Here is a 20,438-nt window from a genome sequence, read left to right on the forward strand (position 1 = left end):
TATGACAAACTCTGTAAGGAAATTCCCAACTATAAACTTATAACTCCAGCTGTGGTCTCTAAGAGACTGAAGATTTGAGGTTCCCTGGCCAGGGCAGCCTTTCCGGAGCTCCTTAGTAAAGGACTTATCAAACTGGTTTCAAAGCACAAAGCTCAAGTAATTTACACCAGAAATACCAAGGGCAGAGATGCTCCAGCTGCTGGAGATGCATGAACAGGTCCAAGCAACTGTACATTTGGAAAAATAAAACTTTATTAATTAAAAAAAAAATGAGCTTTAAACTGATTATCATATTATAGTGCAGCTGATGTGAGTTTATTTATATAACTGTCATTCCAAAAATGATTTGAGATACTCTGACTCTTCTTTTATTTCTCCCTCTCCCTCATCTCCCACATTCATTCAGTTATCAAGTGAGTGCCAAGGATTCTACCTCTGAAATCCTCTTAAATAGCATCTTTTTCCCCATCCCTTTGCCACCACACCCCAATCCAAGTCGAAATTATCTCTTGCCTAACAGGTCTCACTGCAATTATTCTTACTCCACTCTAACCCAAATAACGCAGTGATCTTTCTAAGCCTAATAATACAGATAATAAGCAAAAAAATATATAAAAAATATTGTTATTTACACTTAGTATGGAATATGAATTATACTAAGTATTTTCACACATTATCTACGTTAATTCTAACAACTCTACAAATAAAATACGATTACTGTTCCATTTTACAGATAAGGAAACCAAAGCCTATGAATGTTAAAGTGTCCAATTTCAATGGCTAGAATACAGTAGAAGTAGGATCTGAATTAAGACAATTTGCCTTTAGATGGAAACCACTTTGCATATTGCCTTATAAACTGGAATATATAACCTGCCTGCTTAAAATCCTTCATTGGCTTCTATTGCCCAAAACCTTAAATATGCCTTCTGAAGCTTTCAAAGATCTGCTCCCTATCTACCACCTCTCTGGTCTTATCTTCATTCATACTCTATGAAACTGCCAAGCTTTTCCTCACCCTTGAGCACATGCTGTTACCTGTGACTTTTAAGACCACGTGTGCTATATAGCACCTTATCCCACCCCAACTATCCAACCCCTGGCTAATTTCTGAACAAGAGACCTTTTAGAACACTTAGGTAAGAAATCCTTCATGTCATATGCAGTACAGAAGTATGTATTCTTTCTTCTACAACTCCCATGCAACTTTATGACTGTTTATAGTTAACTGCCTATTTCCTCCATTAGATTGCAGACTTCCTGAAATCAGTGAACAAGTTTATTTTATTTATGGGCATATCCATGAGGCCTACCACAGGGTTGGCACAGGGTAGGCATTCAAAAGGTATTTTTTATTGAATAAACAATGAATGCCCAATAAAACAAAAGGCAATTCTGCTTTTAGGTTGAAAGATCGTTCAAGTAAAACCCCAGTATGGTAACTGTTTAACTCACCTGTAATTATTAAGTCGAGGCATATGAAATTGCCTATTTGTGGGTAAAAAACTGTCGAATAGTAATTTTAACATGGACAAACCAAATATGTTTCCAGTCTTGTAATTCAGGAAACCTTTAGAACTCCCAGCAAGTATGACTTGCGTAAACTCACACGAAGAAAAATAACTTCACAGGGATAAGATACAGGGCTTAAAATTATGTTCACAAGTAATAATTTAGAGGGACCTACTGCAGCAAATGCTGTATGACAGCAGACAATACAGTTCTAACATCCACCAGCCACTATTTTCATGTAGAACAAGACAGCAAGAGTGCTCAGTTGTGAAAAAATGGAATTATGGCCTATTTTGGAGGGCAGGACTCAAACACACTGTCTGATTTTCCAGAATGTCACAAAGCTTAAGGAAAAATCAACAGACTACCTCAGCTACCTCAGAGAAGAGGAAATGAAGTGGCAGAACTGAAACTAGTATCCAGGCTTCCTCCTCCATCGCCAACATTCTTTTTTGCTAAATCGATCTCCTTTTATTGTTGGGTATCCACAGGCAGATTCTTATGATTAAATATTATTCAATTCTTACCTATTACAAACCTACCAGACAAATTATTAATTAAAAAGTAAAACAATCTGCTTACTAATAACATTATAATTGAATAAATTATTTTTTCCAGACTAGCAAAATGTGGCTGGGCCTCCAGGGATTCTTTTCAACAATTAGAAATGTAAATATTGGTTGGCAGGGCACGGTGGATCACGCCTGTAATCCCAGCACTTTGGGAGGCCAAGCCGGGCAGATCACAAGGTCAAGAGATCAAGAACATACTGGCCAACATGGTGAAACCCCGTCTCTACTACAAATACAAAAATTAGCTGGGCGTGGTGGTGCATGGCTTTAGTCCCAGCTACTCAGGAGGCTGTGACAGGAGAATCACTTGAACCCGGGAGGTGGAGGTTGCAGTGATCTGAGATCGTGCCACTGCACTCCAGTCTGGCAACAGAGCGTGACTCCGTTTCAAAAAAAAAAGAGAAAAAAAGAAATGTAAACATTGGTTATATGAGCTTGCTATTAGTTTGCTTCTGGATAAAAGCTTGCTGTTAGTGGCAAAAGATTCTTATCACTGAAGTTGAAACTAGAGAAAATGATGCAAATAAGTTTAAGAAAAGATAAGCAAGGCCAATTGGATAAAGGAAAGAAAAACATCAGAATAGGTTGCTATTTCATTATTCTCTCATTATTAAAATGATCTACTGAAGAAGCAGTTTGTTGTAAATTTTTGCTACTAAGCACTGAATTGCAAGGAGCAAAGCCACCAACACAGAAGGCAAAAAATAACCATCAGAAAGAAGGGACAGAAGAGGATTCTGGAACCTGGAAACAAGAAAGTGCTTTTGTTTCTCCTTCATTTTCAACTCCAACTTATTTGATTCACAAGATCCAAATAGCTGTAAGAATTACAGGCAACTGGAGGTAAGAGAAGCCATGAGAGTCCCTGTGGATTACTTATTAAACTTTCTTCCCTCTGAGTCTGACAAGTTCTACCTAGAGGCCAGGGTTGAGGAGCTCTTAATCAAACACCAGAAGACAAAAGACTACCGGGGTGCTTGGTCTATAAAAATTTATTCCATGAAGCCAAGGGTAGTAGTTCAATATAAGAAGTCTATCGTATGTTGATAGATTATGTAATTTACTCCATTAACAAATTAAAGAAAATTAGTAATAGTCCTGAGAAAGCTGATAAAATTCAGTAACATTCCTAATAAAAAATCCAAACCAGGGATAGAAGGAAACCACTTAAATGAAACACAAATTATTATTATTTATATTAATTTATTGAGATGTAGTCTCACTCTGTCACCTGGGCTGGAGTGCAGTGGCACTATTTTGGCTCACTGCAACCTCTGCCTCCTGGGTTCAAGCGATTCTCCTGCCTCAGCCTCTGAGTAGCTGGGATTACAGGTGCCCACCACCACGCCCGGCTAATTCTTGTATTTTCAGTAGAGACGGGGTTTCGCCATGTTGCCCAGGCTGGTCTCGAACTCCTGACCTCAGGTGATCCACCAGCCTCGGTCTTCGAAAGTGCTGGGATTACAGGCGTGAGCCACTGTGCCCGGCCAAACACAAATTGTTTATCAAAAAAAAAAAAAAGAATATGTTTTCCAAAAGATTGAAAAACTAAAACCATTTTAATTAAATTCAGGAATTAGACGGGGGTGCTAGTTATCACCATCATCATTTAACATTGTCTTAATGCTTTTATAAAATATAAAGACAAAACCAAGAAAATTTAGTAGGCTGTATAAACATTGTAAAAGAGGTGAAACTGTTTTTACTGCTGATATTATTACACGCCTGAAAATCTCAAAAGATGACAATATGAAGTTAGGATAATTAATCAAAATATTAAGAGGCAAATAGAAAAAATGTAAAAATCACTGTCTTTTCTCTATTGTAGCAGTTAGCACCTACAAACGGAAACTGACAAAACCATTCCATCTGTTGTAGTGCAAACCCGCTAATTCTTAGGAACTGGTTTAACAACAAAGCCACAAGATCCCTATGAAGGCAATTCAGAATTCTTGAAGGCAAAAAAACAAAAACAAAAACAAACAAACAAAAAACCTGAACGAACAAAAAGACATACTGTATTCTCACGTGTTGAACTTATACCCTCAACTGGTATGTAAATTAAATGCAATTCAAATAAGAATCTCCACATAACCTTATAGGGCGGTGGTGGTAGTGAGATTGAATAAAAGGTTTTAAGGTTTTTATGGCAGACTAAATTTGCAGAATAGTCAAGTAAGGTATGAAATAGAAAACAAAAAGATTTGCTTTCACAGCTATCAGAAAGAATACAAAGCCTCTTTAATCAAAACAGTGTGGGGACAGGAATATGCAAACAGATAATACAGAGAACAATCTAGAAATCAATCCCAGTATATATGAGAATTTAAAATATGACAAAGATGGTAGTTCTACTGAGTAGGAAAATAGGAGCAGCACAACTGGTTATCCATCTGGAAGAAAGTAAAATCAAACTGCTTTCTCATGCCACATACAAAAATAAATTCCAGATGGATTAAAGACATAAAAATTAACACATAGAATAAAAATCTTGCAAGAAAACGTTGGAAGCCACATTTACAAAACAGAGAGATAGAAGAGGCCTTAACCAAGAAACAGTTTTCTACATAAAAATTGAAAACGTCTTGTACGGCATAAAACCATAAATAAAATCATTAAAAAATACATGTATAATGCATATGAAAAGGATTAGTAAACATAATATATGGAGAGTGTTTAGAAACTGTTATCTTAAAAAGACTTCATAGATAAATGTACAAAGAACATGAAAAGGTAATTTATAGAAGAGCAAATCATTCACATTTACTGGTAACCAGAGAATTGCAAACTAAAGATATGGTAGGCCAGGCGCAGTGGCTCATGCCCATAATCCCAGAACTTTGGGAGGCCGAAGTGGGAGGATCACGAGGTCAGGAGTTCGAGACCAGCCTAACCAACATGGTGAAATTCAGTCTCTACTAAAAATACAAAAATTAGCCACGCGTGGTGGCATGCACCTGTAATCCGAGCTACTCAGGAGGCTAAGGGAGGAGAATCATTTGAACCCATGAGGCAGAGGTTGCAGTGAGCCAAGATTGCATCATTGCACTCCAACTTGGGCAACAGACAGAGTCTTCAAAAAAAAAAAAAAAAAAAAGCTGGCATCACTTACATCTACTGATAGTAAAAATTAATAACTAATACTGGTTGAGATATGGGGCAGCAGGTACTCTGCTGGTGCAACTATATGCAACTACACTGTTGGCAGAACTGTGAACTGTCACATCCGAGTGCACTGCACAGTATCCGACACATACTTAGTGCTCAAAAAGGTAGCTACTATTATTGTTCTATTATTTCCCTTCTAGATCCCTACTGAAATTTAAAAACCTAAAAAGTTTTCACTTTAAAAAGCAAAACAGGAAGAAGAAACTAACTCCATTGCTTACTGAAATAAGAAACACTTTTAAAAGCATACTATGTATTTTATGTGACTAAAAGGTCATTTGTCCTTGGGTTAAAAAGGTATATGGAAAAATTCCCACATGTACCCCATACAAGACAGGCTTGACAACTAATGCAAGACGATAACACAGACATTAATCAGTTTTGTTTGCCAGGTTAATTTTTTTGATCTTCACTCTATGAATCACATCACTCTTTCCTGCTCTAGTCTTTGAAGAAGCTAAGCAAAAAAAAAATCTTGAAAGTAATATTATATGCAAAATTTCAGAACACAAAGCATATTATCTGGCAAAGAAGCCATGTTCAGAATAAATACTTTCTAGAAATTAGTAGGGTGTATATATACATAAATATTTTCTAAATAAGTGTAATATGTACAAATCCTGCTGTGTGCAAGATGTTTAGTTTTATTCGTAATAGCTAAAATTGGAAAAAATCAAACGTTTGTAATAGCAGATTATATTTTTAAAGTGTAGTTTATTCATATAATGGAATACTCTAAACAACTTTTTTAAAAGACAACAAAAACCAAACTACTGATACACTCTCAAAATAGAGGAGCAAAAGAAGTGAGATACAAATGAGCACATGCTGTGTGACTGTATAACTGCATTTAAATTAAATTCAAGGATGGGCGCGGTAGCTCACGTCTGTAATCCCAGCACTTTGGGAGGCCAGGGCGGGGGGGAATCACCTAAGGTAAGGAATTCGAGACCAGCCTAGCCAACATGGGGATATCCTTTCTCTACTAAAAATACAAAAATTAGGCAGGCTGGGTGGCGTGTGCCTGTAATCCCAGCTACTCAGAGGCTGAGGCAGGAGAATCATTTAATCCAGGAGGCGGAGGCTGCAGCAAGCCGAGATCCTGCAACTGCACTCCAGCCTGGATGACACAGCAAGACTCCATATCCAAAAAAGAAAAAAATTCAAGAACAATCAAAACTAACCTAAGGAGAGAAAAGTCAGAATAATGATGACTCAGGGGTGTAGTAAGGGTATTTATGACTAGAAAGTACATGAATAATTTTGGGGGGTTACAGATATGTTCTTGCTCTTCATAGTGGTCACTGAAGTGTATTTACATGCAAAATGTCATGGAGCTATATACTTTTTAAAAAGTAGCTTATATGCAAACTTTGATAGCTCGGCTGGTAGGGTAGAGGACTGTAAAAAGTACCTTACTGCCCGCAAAAACATTTCAGAGTAAGTTAAAAAATGTCAATTACCATTTCCATACAATGGTAACTCTTAATTCCAGGAAGACAGAAAAGAAAAGCAATACCAACTTACATTAGCTATCACTGTCATTTTTTTAAATTCACAAATATTATGGTGGTTAAATAATTTCTATTTTCTGATCATCTACTAGCAATTTAAATTAATACATATCCATTAAAAAATTTGGGAGCTGGGCGCTGTGGCTCACACTTGTAATCCCAGCACTTTGGGGGGCTGAGGCAGGCGGATCATGAGATCAGGAATTCGAGACCAGCCTGGCCAATATGGTGAAACCCCGTCTCTACTGAAAATAAAAAAATTAGCTGGGAGTGGTGGCGGGTGCCTGTAATCCCACCTACTCAGGAGGCTGAGGCAGGAGAATTGCTTAAACCCAGGAGGCAGAGGTTGCAGTGAGCCGAGATCGCACCACTACACTCCAGCCAGGGTGACAGAGCTAGACTCTGTCTCAAAAAGAAAAAAAAAATGTAAGTTCAATGTGAAATATAAAGTACACATCACCAGTATATACAAATCAATCAAATGTTTCGTATTTTTTAATAGTCTTTCTTTTATATATAACTACCAGGTTCCTTTTCTATCAATAGATGTCACCACTTTCATGGAACCAGAAAAACAGAATCCATTCAGTTACAGACACTTCATGTCTTATGAATAGTCTTACCAAAAATATTTAGTTTAAAGCAATAAGCTCTTAAGAAATCATTTTTGACCAAACATTTCAAAGGACTTCAAAAAAACTAAATAGTGTCACAAATCTAAAATATGATTTGCCAACAAAAGAAAATAAAAACTAGGTGTATCTCTAATAGACATAGATGTCATATAACCTCATTCTTCAGTGGCTCCATTCATACTATGAGTACAATGCTCTACCCATCTTTCTACGCCTGGAATTCATCTCAAGTGTTACATTCCTGAGAGACTCCCCTGTTCTCCCAGGCAGAATTAATAACTACTTTTGGTGGCTCCCACTGTGCTTTTTCAGACACATTCTATCATAAGACAGTTACTTGCTTTTGTGTTTAACGTCCTAGCTCCAACACTGTGGTTGTAATAGTTACTCAACAATAAATACTAGCTAAACAATTATATCAACTTAATAGAAGGAATCAGAATACTTACTATTGAAACAAAAAAAATTCTGTCTGGAAATAAGACGACGAGAAAGAATATTAATATTCTGAGGACATAAAAGTCATTTTCTGGTGAAGGTCCTATCTCATGTTTGAATGCTGTTCTTCCAGGCCAGGTGAGGCAGCTCACACCTATAATTCCAGCACTTTGGGAGGCCAAGGCAGTCGGATTGCTTGAGGCCAGGAATTCAAGACCAGCCTGTCCAAAATGGAAAAACCCCACTCTCTATTAAAAATACAAAAATCAGTCAGGCGTGGTGGTGCACACCTGTAATCCCAGCTTCTTGAGAGGCTGAGGCACAACAACTGCTTAAAGCTGGGAGGTGGAGGTTGCAGTGAACCTAGACCATGCCACTGCACTCCAACATGGGCGACAGAGCAAGACTCCGTCTCAAAGAAAAAAAAAAAAAAAAAAAACCTGCTCTTCCCTTATGTTTTTTAATAAGAGCTTTATAGAGAGATATCATTCATATATAAGGTTTTAACTTTTTTTTTTTTAAGACAAGGTTTTACCTTCTGTCACATTGAAAAATCTCCTATATTTTTGAAGATTCTGAGCAATCCATTCACAACCCAGGTTTGGGATTTGCATACTATTGGAGAAACTGCTTCCTAAAGGTAAATACTTCAAGAATTTGAGAAAATTAAAACCAAAACCGAAAACACGAACACAAAGGCACAAAACATTGCCTAACCTTGCAGAAAATTATTTTAAATCCTAATATGCTTGTACAAGAAATAGTTTTTCTTGCAAAACTTTGAGGAATGCATGAACTTCAGAAGGGGAACACCATACAAATGAGGATTTTTTTCACTTTAGAGGAATGAGCTAAAAGAGAATATGGTTTAAGATTAAAAAATTATTTTCTTACAATTGCAGAAACTGGAACTAAGCCTTCCCTACTAAGAGCACATTTCTGTAAAATGTGAAATGTATTAAAATAATCAAAAGAAAATTTTTACATATTGCACAGCACAAGTGGTTTGACTAAAAATGTTTTTTACAGTCAAAAAAGGATCTGGATATACAATGGGCTAGAAGACATCTTTGGTCTGAGGTGATATGAATCAAGGAGAAAAAACTATGCCTTCTCCTTTGTGCAACAGAAAAAACATGTAAGAGCTAGAAGTATTAACAGTTCTATCCTTAAATAAATAATCATAAAAACTTCTTATAAGTCAAATAACTACAATGATCTTTTCATCACAAATCTCTAAAGAATTAATGCTGAAGCTGAATTATCACCCCCTTACCTTTGTGATAAGAATGCGGTATTTTTCTACCAGGTGGTCATTGTTATGACAGCCTGCTAGTAGCTGCCAGACTTCTCCCCGAAGAGCTTCAGGGACACCGTTTCTTACTAAGGTTGACAACTGCTTCGGTCTCACATTCAAGTTGAGATGCCTAAAAATAAAGCCATAAACCACAAATCACAAGAGGAAGATTCCCTAAAGACTGTTACTTTTCTCAAAGTCAATCTAAATGGCTTACAAATACGTGACAAGGTAACAAAGTAATAAAGGGGAAAAAAAAGTGCTTCTGAATTGAAGATAACTCCCCCCCCCCCCCCCCCCCCCCCCCCCCCCCCCCCCCCCCCCCCCCCCCCCCCCCCCCCCCCCCCCCCCCCCCCCCCCCCCCCCCCCCCCCCCCCCCCCCCCCCCCCCCCCCCCCCCCCCCCCCCCCCCCCCCCCCCCCCCCCCCCCCCCCCCCCCCCCCCCCCCCCCCCCCCCCCCCCCCCCCCCCCCCCCCCCCCCCCCCCCCCCCATGAGAGATTGGGTGGAAGAAAATAAAAATCCACATAGATTCTGTAAACTGCTTCTTAAGTATCTTTAAATTACTTCTCTACTTTAAAAAAAAAAAAAAGGCAAAACTGGAAATCACAGATGATGCTCTATGGCTATGGTTTATGTAAAAAAGATGGCCGGGTGCGGTGGCTCACGCCCATGATCCCAGAAATTTGGGACGCCGAGGTGGGCGTTATCACCTGAGGTCAGCAGTTCAAGACCAGCCTGGGCAACATGGTAAAACTCCGTGTAAATACAAAAAGTAGCCCATCATGGTGGCACATGACTGTAATCCCAGCTATTTGAGAGACTGAGGCAGAAGAACTGCTTGAACCGGGAGGCGGAGGTTGCAATTAGCCAAGATTGCACCACAGCACTCCAGCCTGGGTGACAGAGTGAGACACCGTCTAAAAAAACAAACAAACAAAAAAGAGCAAAATTCTAATCAGTGGACATATAATAAAGGACAAGAACCTAGCTCTACATCAAAATTGACAAGTGGTCAGAGGGGCACGGTGACTCAGGTAGTTCCACTGCTTTGAGAGGCCAAGGTGGGAAGATTTCTTGAACCCAGGAGTTTGGGACCAGCCTGGGTAATACAGCAAGAACCCCGTCTCTACAGAAAAATAAAAATAAGCTGGCATGATGGTTATATTCCTAGCTACTTGGGAGGCTGTGGCAAGAAGATCGCTTGAGCCTAGGAGTTCAAGGCTGCAACAAGAGATCGCACCACTGCACTCCAGCCTGGGTGACAGAGACAGATTCTGTCTAGAAAAAACAAAATTGACAAGAATATTGTATATTTATACATTCTAAGTTAAAATAAAACATCTCAAGTATGTTTCCAACAGTTTTTATGATGCCTTCCTTCAAATAACTTTTCTGAATGCTTATGGTGGCTAATAACATTTCCACTGAACTACTGTATCACTACAAGTTGCCAAAATCTTTGGACTTCATTTATGTCACCTATAAAATGGAGAAAATTACACTAGCCTTGACACGTTGGTATAAATGTACAAAGTGCTTCTGCATACAGTATCTTATTTGATCTTCAGAACAACCATCTCGGGTAGATGGTAGTGTTTCTAGTTTTACAGATGCAGAAAAAATTTCAGGGAGGTCAATTAAATGACTGAAGTAGTCCTCAAATTCTTAAGACTAATATTATAGAGCAGCTGGTTTGTGACTTGAGAGCCACCATTACTGAGTCAATAAAGCAGGATCCTGACATTAAAAAGATGCTGTGACTATCACACGTAAGCAGAAGTTACTGATACAAAATAACCACTATCAAATTATAAAATGGCCGTGATTTTTCTCAAAATGTTCATAGAATCCTATGAGAATTCTGCACAGTACATTTAAAAGTGATTTATTCTGTGACACTGGTACCCTAATGCAAGTGCTATAGACAATTCAATAGTTTTGTCCTTGTTTAGATAAAAACATTATACAAAAGTTGAAGAGTTATGAGCAGAAAGAACAGACATAGTTCTGTTGCTAATTCAATCCCTGGTATGCTATGGCCTGTGGGCCAAACTGGGCCTATCACCTGTTTTCGTAAATAAACTTTTATTGAAACACAGCCACGCTTACTTGTCTAAGTATTGTGTATGATAACTTCTGCACTACAATAGTAGAACTGAGTAGTTGTGACAGACTATTAGCCTGCAAAACCTAAAATATTTATTATTTGGCTCTTTACAAAGTCTGCTAACCTTACTAGCTTAATTTACATTGATAAAATTACTTTCAGAATAATTCCATCTCATTGATAATACTAACTTTATCCAACTTAGCAACCTATTTTATACTGACATTAGTTCTCTTATCCATTAAGAGTCATATTAAAATGAACTTGGAGAATTAGAGCTCAAAGATACTATTAATACTACCACTAAAATCTAATGTAGAGTTAAATAGTTAAATAAACTATCTTTGGGATCAGACTTGACTGTGCTAAAAATTCTGGCTGTGATATTTACTAACTAGAATGCCTTAACCTATGAACCAGTCTCATCTGTAAAAAAACAAATACTTTATAAGGTTGTTAGAGTTGAAATACAGCACATAACAGCACAGTGCCTAAAATATGGTAAATTCATTCATTCTATGTTATTGTAACTACAACCATGGTATCCATTATTTTTAATCTACAATAATTACAAATGGTAATTTTATAGACTTCTATTTTCTAAATGAAGAAACAGACTCAAAAGAGTTAAGTGACTTGTCTAAGACCACACAGCTTAAAAGTAGGAGAGGTAGAATTTGAAACCAGGTCTACCATGCTTTAAAATTCCATTATTACAATGCTTCTTATCCACAGGACACATATCCCTAGAACACACATAATAATGAGAAAAAATCACAATGTAATGAACTAAAGAAGAGACACTATTATATCATATCTGAAGACATGACTAAAGCAAGCAAAAATAGTTTAAATACCCTGAAAGATAGTAGAGACAGATGGAAACTCAACAAATACATCTGAGGGAATAGGAAGACATGTTAATTAAATTAATAACAAAGCTTGATAACAAAACGAATTCCAAGCTGTTGTATAAGATGCTGATGGGTTCGTGTAATAAAAGCTAACTAGAGTCTTAATGCTATATCTACATGATTTTAAATATATTATTATGTAACCATATCAAAACTCAATTACATTTCTGTTTTAGAGCAGAAACCTTTTAATACAGATAAAATTCCTGCCAGCAGCATCCCAAACACTCCAAATTCACTGAACTGAAAATATAATTGTGATAAGAGCACCAGAAGTTTTGTCTCCTGGCGTAAAGAAGTATCAAAAATATAAGAAAACTATTACTCTGGGGTTTTTTGCAGAGTTCATTTATTAAAACAACTTGTGTAAAGACAAATTGTGCTTTGGTTTGCTTTTTTCTCCTGTACACATTTTGACATTTTCCAGTGTGGAGAGTGTTTTGTCAAAAGTGTAAAGCATTGTGAGAGTAATACAAAAGCAGATAATGCCCATTTGTAGTCCTATCCCTGAAGGGCATAAAATGCTTTAAAATTCTGAGACAGAGCTTTACTCTAACAATGCAGTGAAATACTTCAACAGTTAAAATGTCTGAGAAAAATCAAACCCCAAAGTAATGGGCCAATAGGGAGTTTATATGACAACCCTAGTAACCAGAATGTCAGAAATAGAGAAATGTTCAGATCTCTTCCAAGCTCAGCTTTTTTCAGCATATGCTGGCATCCTACTCAAGGAGAAAAGGAAACTGCATAAATGTCTCACCAATCTGACTTACCAGAATATCTGTGGTCATGTTAATAAACACCTAAAGGCAATATATTCTTTTTGTTTGGTGTTTTTTCTTTTTTTTGTTTTTTGGAGAAAGAGTCTCAACTCTGTCACCGAGGCTGGAGTGCAGTGGTGCAATCAAGGCTCACTGCAGCCTCGAACTCCTAGGCTCAAGCGATCCTCCTGCCTCAGCCTCCAGAGTAGCTGGAACCACAGGTGCGCGCCACCATGCCTGGTTAACTTTTTCATGTTTTGTAGAGATGGGGTTTCACCAAGTTGCCCGGGCTGGTCTTGACTTCCTGGGGTCAAGCAATCCTCCCGCCTTGACCTCCCAAAAGGCTGAGTTTACAGGTATGAACCACCACACTCAGCCTGAAGGCAATGTATTCTTTTTAGATAGCCTATTGGATAGCGCTTCTTAACACTGCTGTCAAACCATCTCTTGAGCTGATGATAAATTCCTAAATTTTTTTAAGTGTTAGTAGGAATTTTGTAAGAGTTAGTAATCAATAGAGCAGGTAAAATATACCAAGCTCATGACACTTTGCTCTGTCATTCTAGATACTTATCACAGATAAGGGAAAAATCCTACCTGCGGTCTCTACCATGGCTCTATGCATTGTGTGAACATCCTCTAAACGGACTGCTATGTATTATCTGAACCACTCAGTGGTTCCTAACCTCTTCAATATAAAAGATACTTTTCTTATTTATTCTGTACATGAATTCCACGTTCGGATAAATATTTTCTCCAGCAATGAGAACTTATTAGGTTCCTGATATTCTGAAAATTGATTTCAATTCTCTACTACTACTCATATAAATCTCTAAAATAGATCACAGAATGCAAACCTTGAGCTTAGGTTTCTACTATTGGTTCCAAAATTGAATATTATAGTTAGGTAAGATTCTCTACCCATAAAAAGAGAATTTGCAGATAAAAACTATTCTAACATAACTTACCATTTTGACAACAGTTCTCCCCATGTTTCAAGAATTTTTTCTGCACATTCTTTGGATACATCACCAGATCCACTTAGGAGAGGTTCATCATTATCTATAATAAACAAAACACACAAAAACGGTAACAGGGGTGGCTATGCTAGCCACAACACTGGAATGTTTAAGAGTCAAATTTGAAAGACTTTACTGGGAGCATAAAGTCACAATTTCTCTCTTTTAGTATTTATGGATAAGTACAAAAAAAAAATAAAAATGGTTCTAGGTAAAATGCTGTAATCTCTTTAACCCTCTTTTGTTTTCCACATAGGTCCATATTATGTCAATCTCAAAAAAAAAAAAAAAAGGAGCTATTTAATTATAAAACTATAGGATTCAAAATATGGTATTTTCTCTCATTTTCTAAAGCAAACAGCTTTATGCATGAAAATATGTTTAAGTCTTATTCAAAACACTTAAAAAGTTTCAAACTACCTAAGTGTCCAACAACGGGAGTACAGAATGGTTGAAGAAATTATAATATATGTATATAATGCAATTGCATGTTGACATTTATGTTTATATAATGATGATATGGTTTGGCTCTGTGTCCCCACCCAAATCTCATCTTGAACTGTAGTTCCCATAATCCCACATGTCATGGGAGGGACCGGAAGGGAGGTAACTGAATCTTGGGGGCCATTTCCCCCATGCTATTCTCATGACAGTGAGTTCTCATGAGATCTGATGGTTTTATAAGCATCTGGCATTTCCCCTGCTGTCACTCATTCTTCTTTCCTGCTGCCATGTGAAGGACATGTTTGCTTCCCCTTCTGCCATGATTCTAAGTTTCCTGAGGCCTCCCCAGCCCTGTAGAATCAATTAAACCTCTTTTGTTTATAAATTTTGCAGTGAGCTGAGATCGCACCACAGAACTCCAGCCTGGGCAACAGAGCAAGACTCCGTCTCAAAAAAAAAGAAAAAATTAAACCTCTTTTCTTTTTTCTTTTCTTTTTTTTTTTTTTTTGAGACGGAGTCTTGCTCTGTAGCCCGGGCTGGAGTGCAGTGGCCGGATCTCAGCTCACTGCAAGCTCCGCCTCCTGGGTTTATGCCATTCTCCTGCCTCAGCCTTCGGAGTAGCTGGGACCACAGGCGCCCGCCACCTCGCCCGGCTAGTTTTTTGTATTTTTAGTAGAGACGGGGTTTCACCGGGTTAGCCAGGACAGTCTCGATCTCCTGACCTCGTGATCCGCCCGTCTCGGCCTCCCAAAGTGCTGGGATTACAGGCTTGAGCCACCGTGCCCGGCCTAAACCTCTTTTCTATATAAATTACTCAGTCTCGGTTGGGTATGTCTTTATCAGCAGTATGAGAATGGACTAATACAAATGATATGGCAAAATACAGTATAAAATGAAAATATAAAGAGCTTAATATTCATTATGATCTAATCTATGTTATAAAATAGAAAACAGATCAGTATAAACTATACCAAACACTAACAATTGCTCCCTCTGAGTGACAAAGTTATGATTGGTATTTTTCTCTGCTGTTTTATGTTTTTATGACTTTCTAAATTTTCTAAAATGGGAAATAATAATTTATAAAAGAAAGCACAAAAATACTTTAAAAGGCCAAATTAAATCATTTCTAATTTAATTCAATTAAGGAAAGTAAATTCAAGTCAGAAGTTAGAGATTATAAGATACAAAGACAGTGAAAAAAGTGACACTGATCAAGGCATTAGAGGAACTAAAAAGCATAATGAAAGCAGAGAATCAACACGGACTAAGATATCTACTTAATCCTCTTATTGGACACTTGGGAGTTTTTAACTTTTTGCTACAAACAGAATCAGGATGAATATATCTCACTGCTTTCATCGGGTATATGCCCAGAAACTGACTTTCTCAGTTTTAAAAAGAAAGCATATTTTTAAGAATACTGAAAATTTCCGACAAACTGACTTCCAAAATGTTCTACCAATTTACAATTCCACTAACTGGGTTACAACAGTACTTGTTTCCATGGATCTTTACCAATGCTCTTTCTAGACTTTGTTTATTTTTTAGCTTAACTTGCCTAAACAAACTCTGGCTCTTTACACCCCTAATGACTACATGTTGAATCAGCATCCCCAACAGAGACAACAATTATCTGAAAGCACTAATTTTAAAGACTCGGAAATCTGTGATACTTCTTATTGAACTTCTTTATATTATAATGCTTTGGACATCATCATCAGTTTCGCTAGTGAGACACAGAAAATGATAGACAGAATGTGAGAGATCTTCTGTATATGGATGAATAAGGTAAAGAAGAGAAAAGGCTAGGCCGGGCACAGTGGCTCACGCCTGTAATCCCAGCACTTTGGGAGGCCAAGGTGGGCGGATCATCTGAGGTCAGGAATTTGAGACAGGCCTGGCCAACCTGGTGAAACCTCATCTCTACTAAAAATATAAAAATTAGCTAGGCGTGGTGTGGGCACCTGTAATCCCAGCTACTCAGGAGGCTGAGGCAGGAGAATCACTTGAACCCAGGAGGCAGAGGTTGCAGTGAGCCAAGATTGTGCCATTGTACTCCAGTCTGGGCGACACAGTGAGACTCCATCTCAAACAAAAAAAAAAGAAAAGAAAAAAAAAGAAAGGCTCAAGGGCACTAAGGTAAATGTCTCCAACTTCACTACCTTGCCAGACTGACCCTACTTTCTAAACTCTCAAGTAATTTTCTATTTATTAAAACACCAATATACTAAATACAACTCTTTGGGGAAAGGTGGCTATGAAAAACACACTGAAATTTAGAAGGGATGATAATTTCTTCAAAAATATTAGACAAACTTTATCTTACAAAATTCTCTTTCACATTTTGGATACTTTCAATAAATCTGGGCTGTAGTAGTTTAAAATCTGTGTTAAGAACCCATCTGCCTAAGGGATAGATATCTCAGTTTCAGAATGATGCTTCTAAACATGTCCCCTTTATAATTGCTGGGTTTCTGCCAAATGTCTTATGGGTAAGAAGCCCCTGGAAGCAAACAAATCACAGCAGGAATGGTTTTTCTGGTTTGTACATTGGGTTAGGGAGAATTAAAAGACAGCATAGCTACATAGTTTTCTTTAGTCCCAGTTCTCCCAGTTCTCCTGTTATTAACTCTTTACTATAAAAATGAATCCTAGGGGGTTACCCATACTGCCAATATTTACTGAGCACCTACTGCATACCAAATGTTGTGGTATACACTAGGGAACAACATGAGGCAAAAGCAGAAACACTCTTTTCCTTCACAGAGCTTATGTTCTAGTGTTCCATGATTTCCCCCAAGGGGTACACACTGCCATTAGTTCTTATCTCTCCCTAGTTAAGAACTATCAGTAGAGGCCTTCTAAACCCCCTAAAATTTTATTTTTAAAAAAGGTATGTCTGCTATAAATTAAAACTTGATATCAGTCCTGAGGAACCTTTAGCTGGGCCCAGATTTCTTTGTAACCAGCAGATAGTCCTCAAAATCTATGGTATGAAGATTTGAGCATTCTCTGATTTCATAATAGTGTCTTTCTCAATTTTTGTTTTTGTTTGTTTTTATTGCTGAGTGTTAAGAGAGGAAAGTTATGTAAACTTTTACCCACTCTGTCATCTTAACCAGTGTTGACCTGGAAGAGAAACTGCAAACCTGTTATACAACAAACAATTTCAAACAGTGAGAATAATCCACCTTTCCCAGATATAACATATCACTTAAATTGGCTCTCCAGGCGGACTCTGAATTGCATCTCTGACATCAAAAACAATACATGTGTTTTTTCTGTACTTCAAAATGCTTTATGTGCACTAAATGCAAGAGATGATGATAGACTACAGCTATGACTGTGGACTCACAGACCTAGATCAAAATCCTGACTCTGCCAATTTCTAGCTGTGTAACCTTGGGCAAATTCACTTTTCTGAGATTCCACTTCTTTTTTTTTTTTTTTTTTTTGAGACAGAGTTTTGCTCTTGTTGCCCAGGCTGGAGTGCAACAGCACAACCTTGGCTCACTGCAACCTCCACCTCCTGGGTACAATCAACTCTCCTGCCTCAGCCTCCCAAGTAGCTGGGATTACAGGCATGCACCATCAAGCCCAGCTAATGTTTTGTATTTAGTAGAGACAGGGTTTTGCCATGTTGGCCAGACCGGTCTCGAACTCCTGACCTCAAGTGATCCTTCCACTTCAGCCTCCCAAGGTGCTGGGATTACAGCCGTGAGCCACTGCGCCTGGCCAGATTCCATTTATTTATGTGCAAAGTTAGGTTAACAATAAATCCTATTTTTCAGGATTATCGTGAGGATTATATAAATAAAGCACCTGCTTACTACATATTAAGCACTTAGTAATTGGTGGCCATTAGTATTACTAATATATGATGCTAAATTGATTAATCATAAGGGCAGTGAGAGTTATAGCAAACAGTAGGTTTTGGAAACTCAGTGCTCACTCTCAACATGAAGAAAGTCAGTGATCACTCTAAACTTGAAGTACATATAATCATGGATATATATTTCATTTAACCCAATCGATCATTCTTGTCATCTCCATGCTTTTGTTAATGCAATTTTTTTTTTTTAAATTTTTAGTAGAGACGGGGTTTCACCATGTTAGCCAGGATGGTCTCGATCTCCTGACCTCGTGATCCGCCCGTCTCGGCCTCCCAAAGTGCTGGGATTACAGGCTTGAGCCACCGCACCCGGCCAGTTAATGCAATTTTTTAACAAGAAAAAAACTCCACTGATGCCTACTAGATTCTGCTTGCACTTAAAAGTCCCAACTGAAAAACTACTCTTTATGATGCCCCACAACATTCCCCACAATGAAAACCGAATTCTCCTCTACTAATTTCTAGAATATTTCATGTGAGCTTCACATATAGAAACATGGCTCACATGACCTTATATTGTAATCAGGTTTTCTTCCATTAAATTTGTAGCCCCAGTACTAAGTTAGAAATTAGAAAATGACTCTCAAACATTCATGTTTCCTGTGGCCCCCTTTCTTCATGCCTCATTAAAAGGTATTACATCTTTTAATAGAGAATGACAGATTAATTCAATAGATTTAGCCAGAAAAAATAAAAAGAAACAAAGAACCAGTGGATTCTTTTTTTTTTTTTTTGAGACAGAGTCTCGCTCTGTCGCCCAGGCTGGAGTGCAGTGGCCGGATCTCAGCTCACTGCAAGCTCTGCCTCCCGGGTTTACGCCATTCTCCTGCCTCAGTCTCCCGAGTAGCTGGGACTACAGGCGCCCGCCACCTCGCCCGGCTAGTTTTTTGTATTTTTTAGTAGAGACGGGGTTTCACCGTGTTAGCCAGGATGGTCTCGATCTCCTGACCTCGTGATCCGCCCGTCTCGGCCTCCCAAAGTGCTGGGATTACAGGCTTGAGCCACCGCGCCCGGCCAGAACCAGTGGATTCTTAATGCTTATCAGTGTAAAACACAGTAATATATAAACATATATATTTATAAATACATTTGGGGGCCGGGCGCGGTGGCTCAAGCCTGTAATCCCAGCACTTTGGGAGGCCGAGGTGGGCGAATCACGAGGTAAGCAGATCGAGACCATCCTGGCTAATACGGTGAAACCCCGTCTCTACTAAAAAACACGAAAAACTAGCCGGGCGAGGTGGCAGGTGCCTGTAGTCCCAGCTACTCGGGAGGCTGAGGCAGGAGAATGGCGTAAACCCAGGAGGCGGAGCTTGCAGTGAGCCGAGATAGCGCCACTGCACTCCAGCCTGGGTGACAGAGCGAGACTCCATCTCAAAAAATAAAAATAAAAAATAAAATAAAAAATATATATTTGGTAAAAAGGGTCATGTGTGCAAGCCACATTTTGGCAAAGTCAATTTGTTCCCGCAAAATGAATGTGTTGAGATAGGAACACTTCTTTAGGTGTAAGCTGTGTCAAACTTGTTCTTAAAAAAATGTACTAATATACCAAGCTAGCACTACACTGATTGTTTAAAAGAAGCTAATTATATATCTCATTTTTCCAACTGGGTTACAAGTATCTTAAAGAAAACTCAATGTTAATCATTTTTAAATCTTCCACAGCTACTTACATATAGTAAACTCTCATAAGGAATTTCATTAAATGAATTATAAATGCTGTATCACATTATCAATCCCCTGATACAATTTTAATAGTTTGCAGGGTCCTCCACCCCCAAAAATAAATTAACCTATCCCTATAGTTTACCTTCCTCTTCATCATCTTCTGGAGGAGAAGGTATCACTGAACTCTGCGATCCAGACTGTGGCAGGCGAACTGAAGGACTGGCTGTAGTTTTCCTCCTCTCTCTTTCTGATTCACTTTCCAAGCATACAACTTCATATAAAGTGTCAGTATTATTCTTTCTCTCCTTTTGCTTTATCTTGAGGAAGAAAAAATATTATTTATTAAGCAGTAAAATTCTTTATGTTTTTAATTAATTGCAGTGTTTTAAATGTTTCTAATTGCAGTCATCTCGGCTCACTGCAATCACCTCTGATTTCATATAGGATGTGAAAATAAATGATTTTTTTTAATATCTACATTAAAAGTAACT

The 20,438-nt window shown here is 38.1% G+C and overlaps 1 protein-coding gene across 5 annotated transcripts in view; it reads right to left on the reverse strand.

The window, feature by feature from the left end:
• Nucleotides 1-20,438, reverse strand: part of RABGAP1 (RAB GTPase activating protein 1) — a 177,063-nt gene that overhangs the window by 74,077 nt on the left and 82,548 nt on the right. For all 5 annotated transcript variants that reach the window (XM_050760654.1, XM_050760652.1, XM_050760653.1 and 2 more), the window contains 3 exons: nt 20,090-20,264; nt 13,887-13,980; nt 9,116-9,266 (listed from right to left, as the gene is read on the reverse strand). In XM_050760654.1, the coding sequence (XP_050616611.1) occupies nt 9,116-9,266; nt 13,887-13,980; nt 20,090-20,264 (420 nt within the window). The remainder of the gene's footprint in view (nt 1-9,115; nt 9,267-13,886; nt 13,981-20,089; nt 20,265-20,438) is intronic.

This window comes from Macaca thibetana, chromosome 15 (genome assembly GCF_024542745.1).
Source record: "Macaca thibetana thibetana isolate TM-01 chromosome 15, ASM2454274v1, whole genome shotgun sequence".
In the NCBI taxonomy this organism is placed as follows: Eukaryota; Metazoa; Chordata; class Mammalia; order Primates; family Cercopithecidae; genus Macaca; species Macaca thibetana.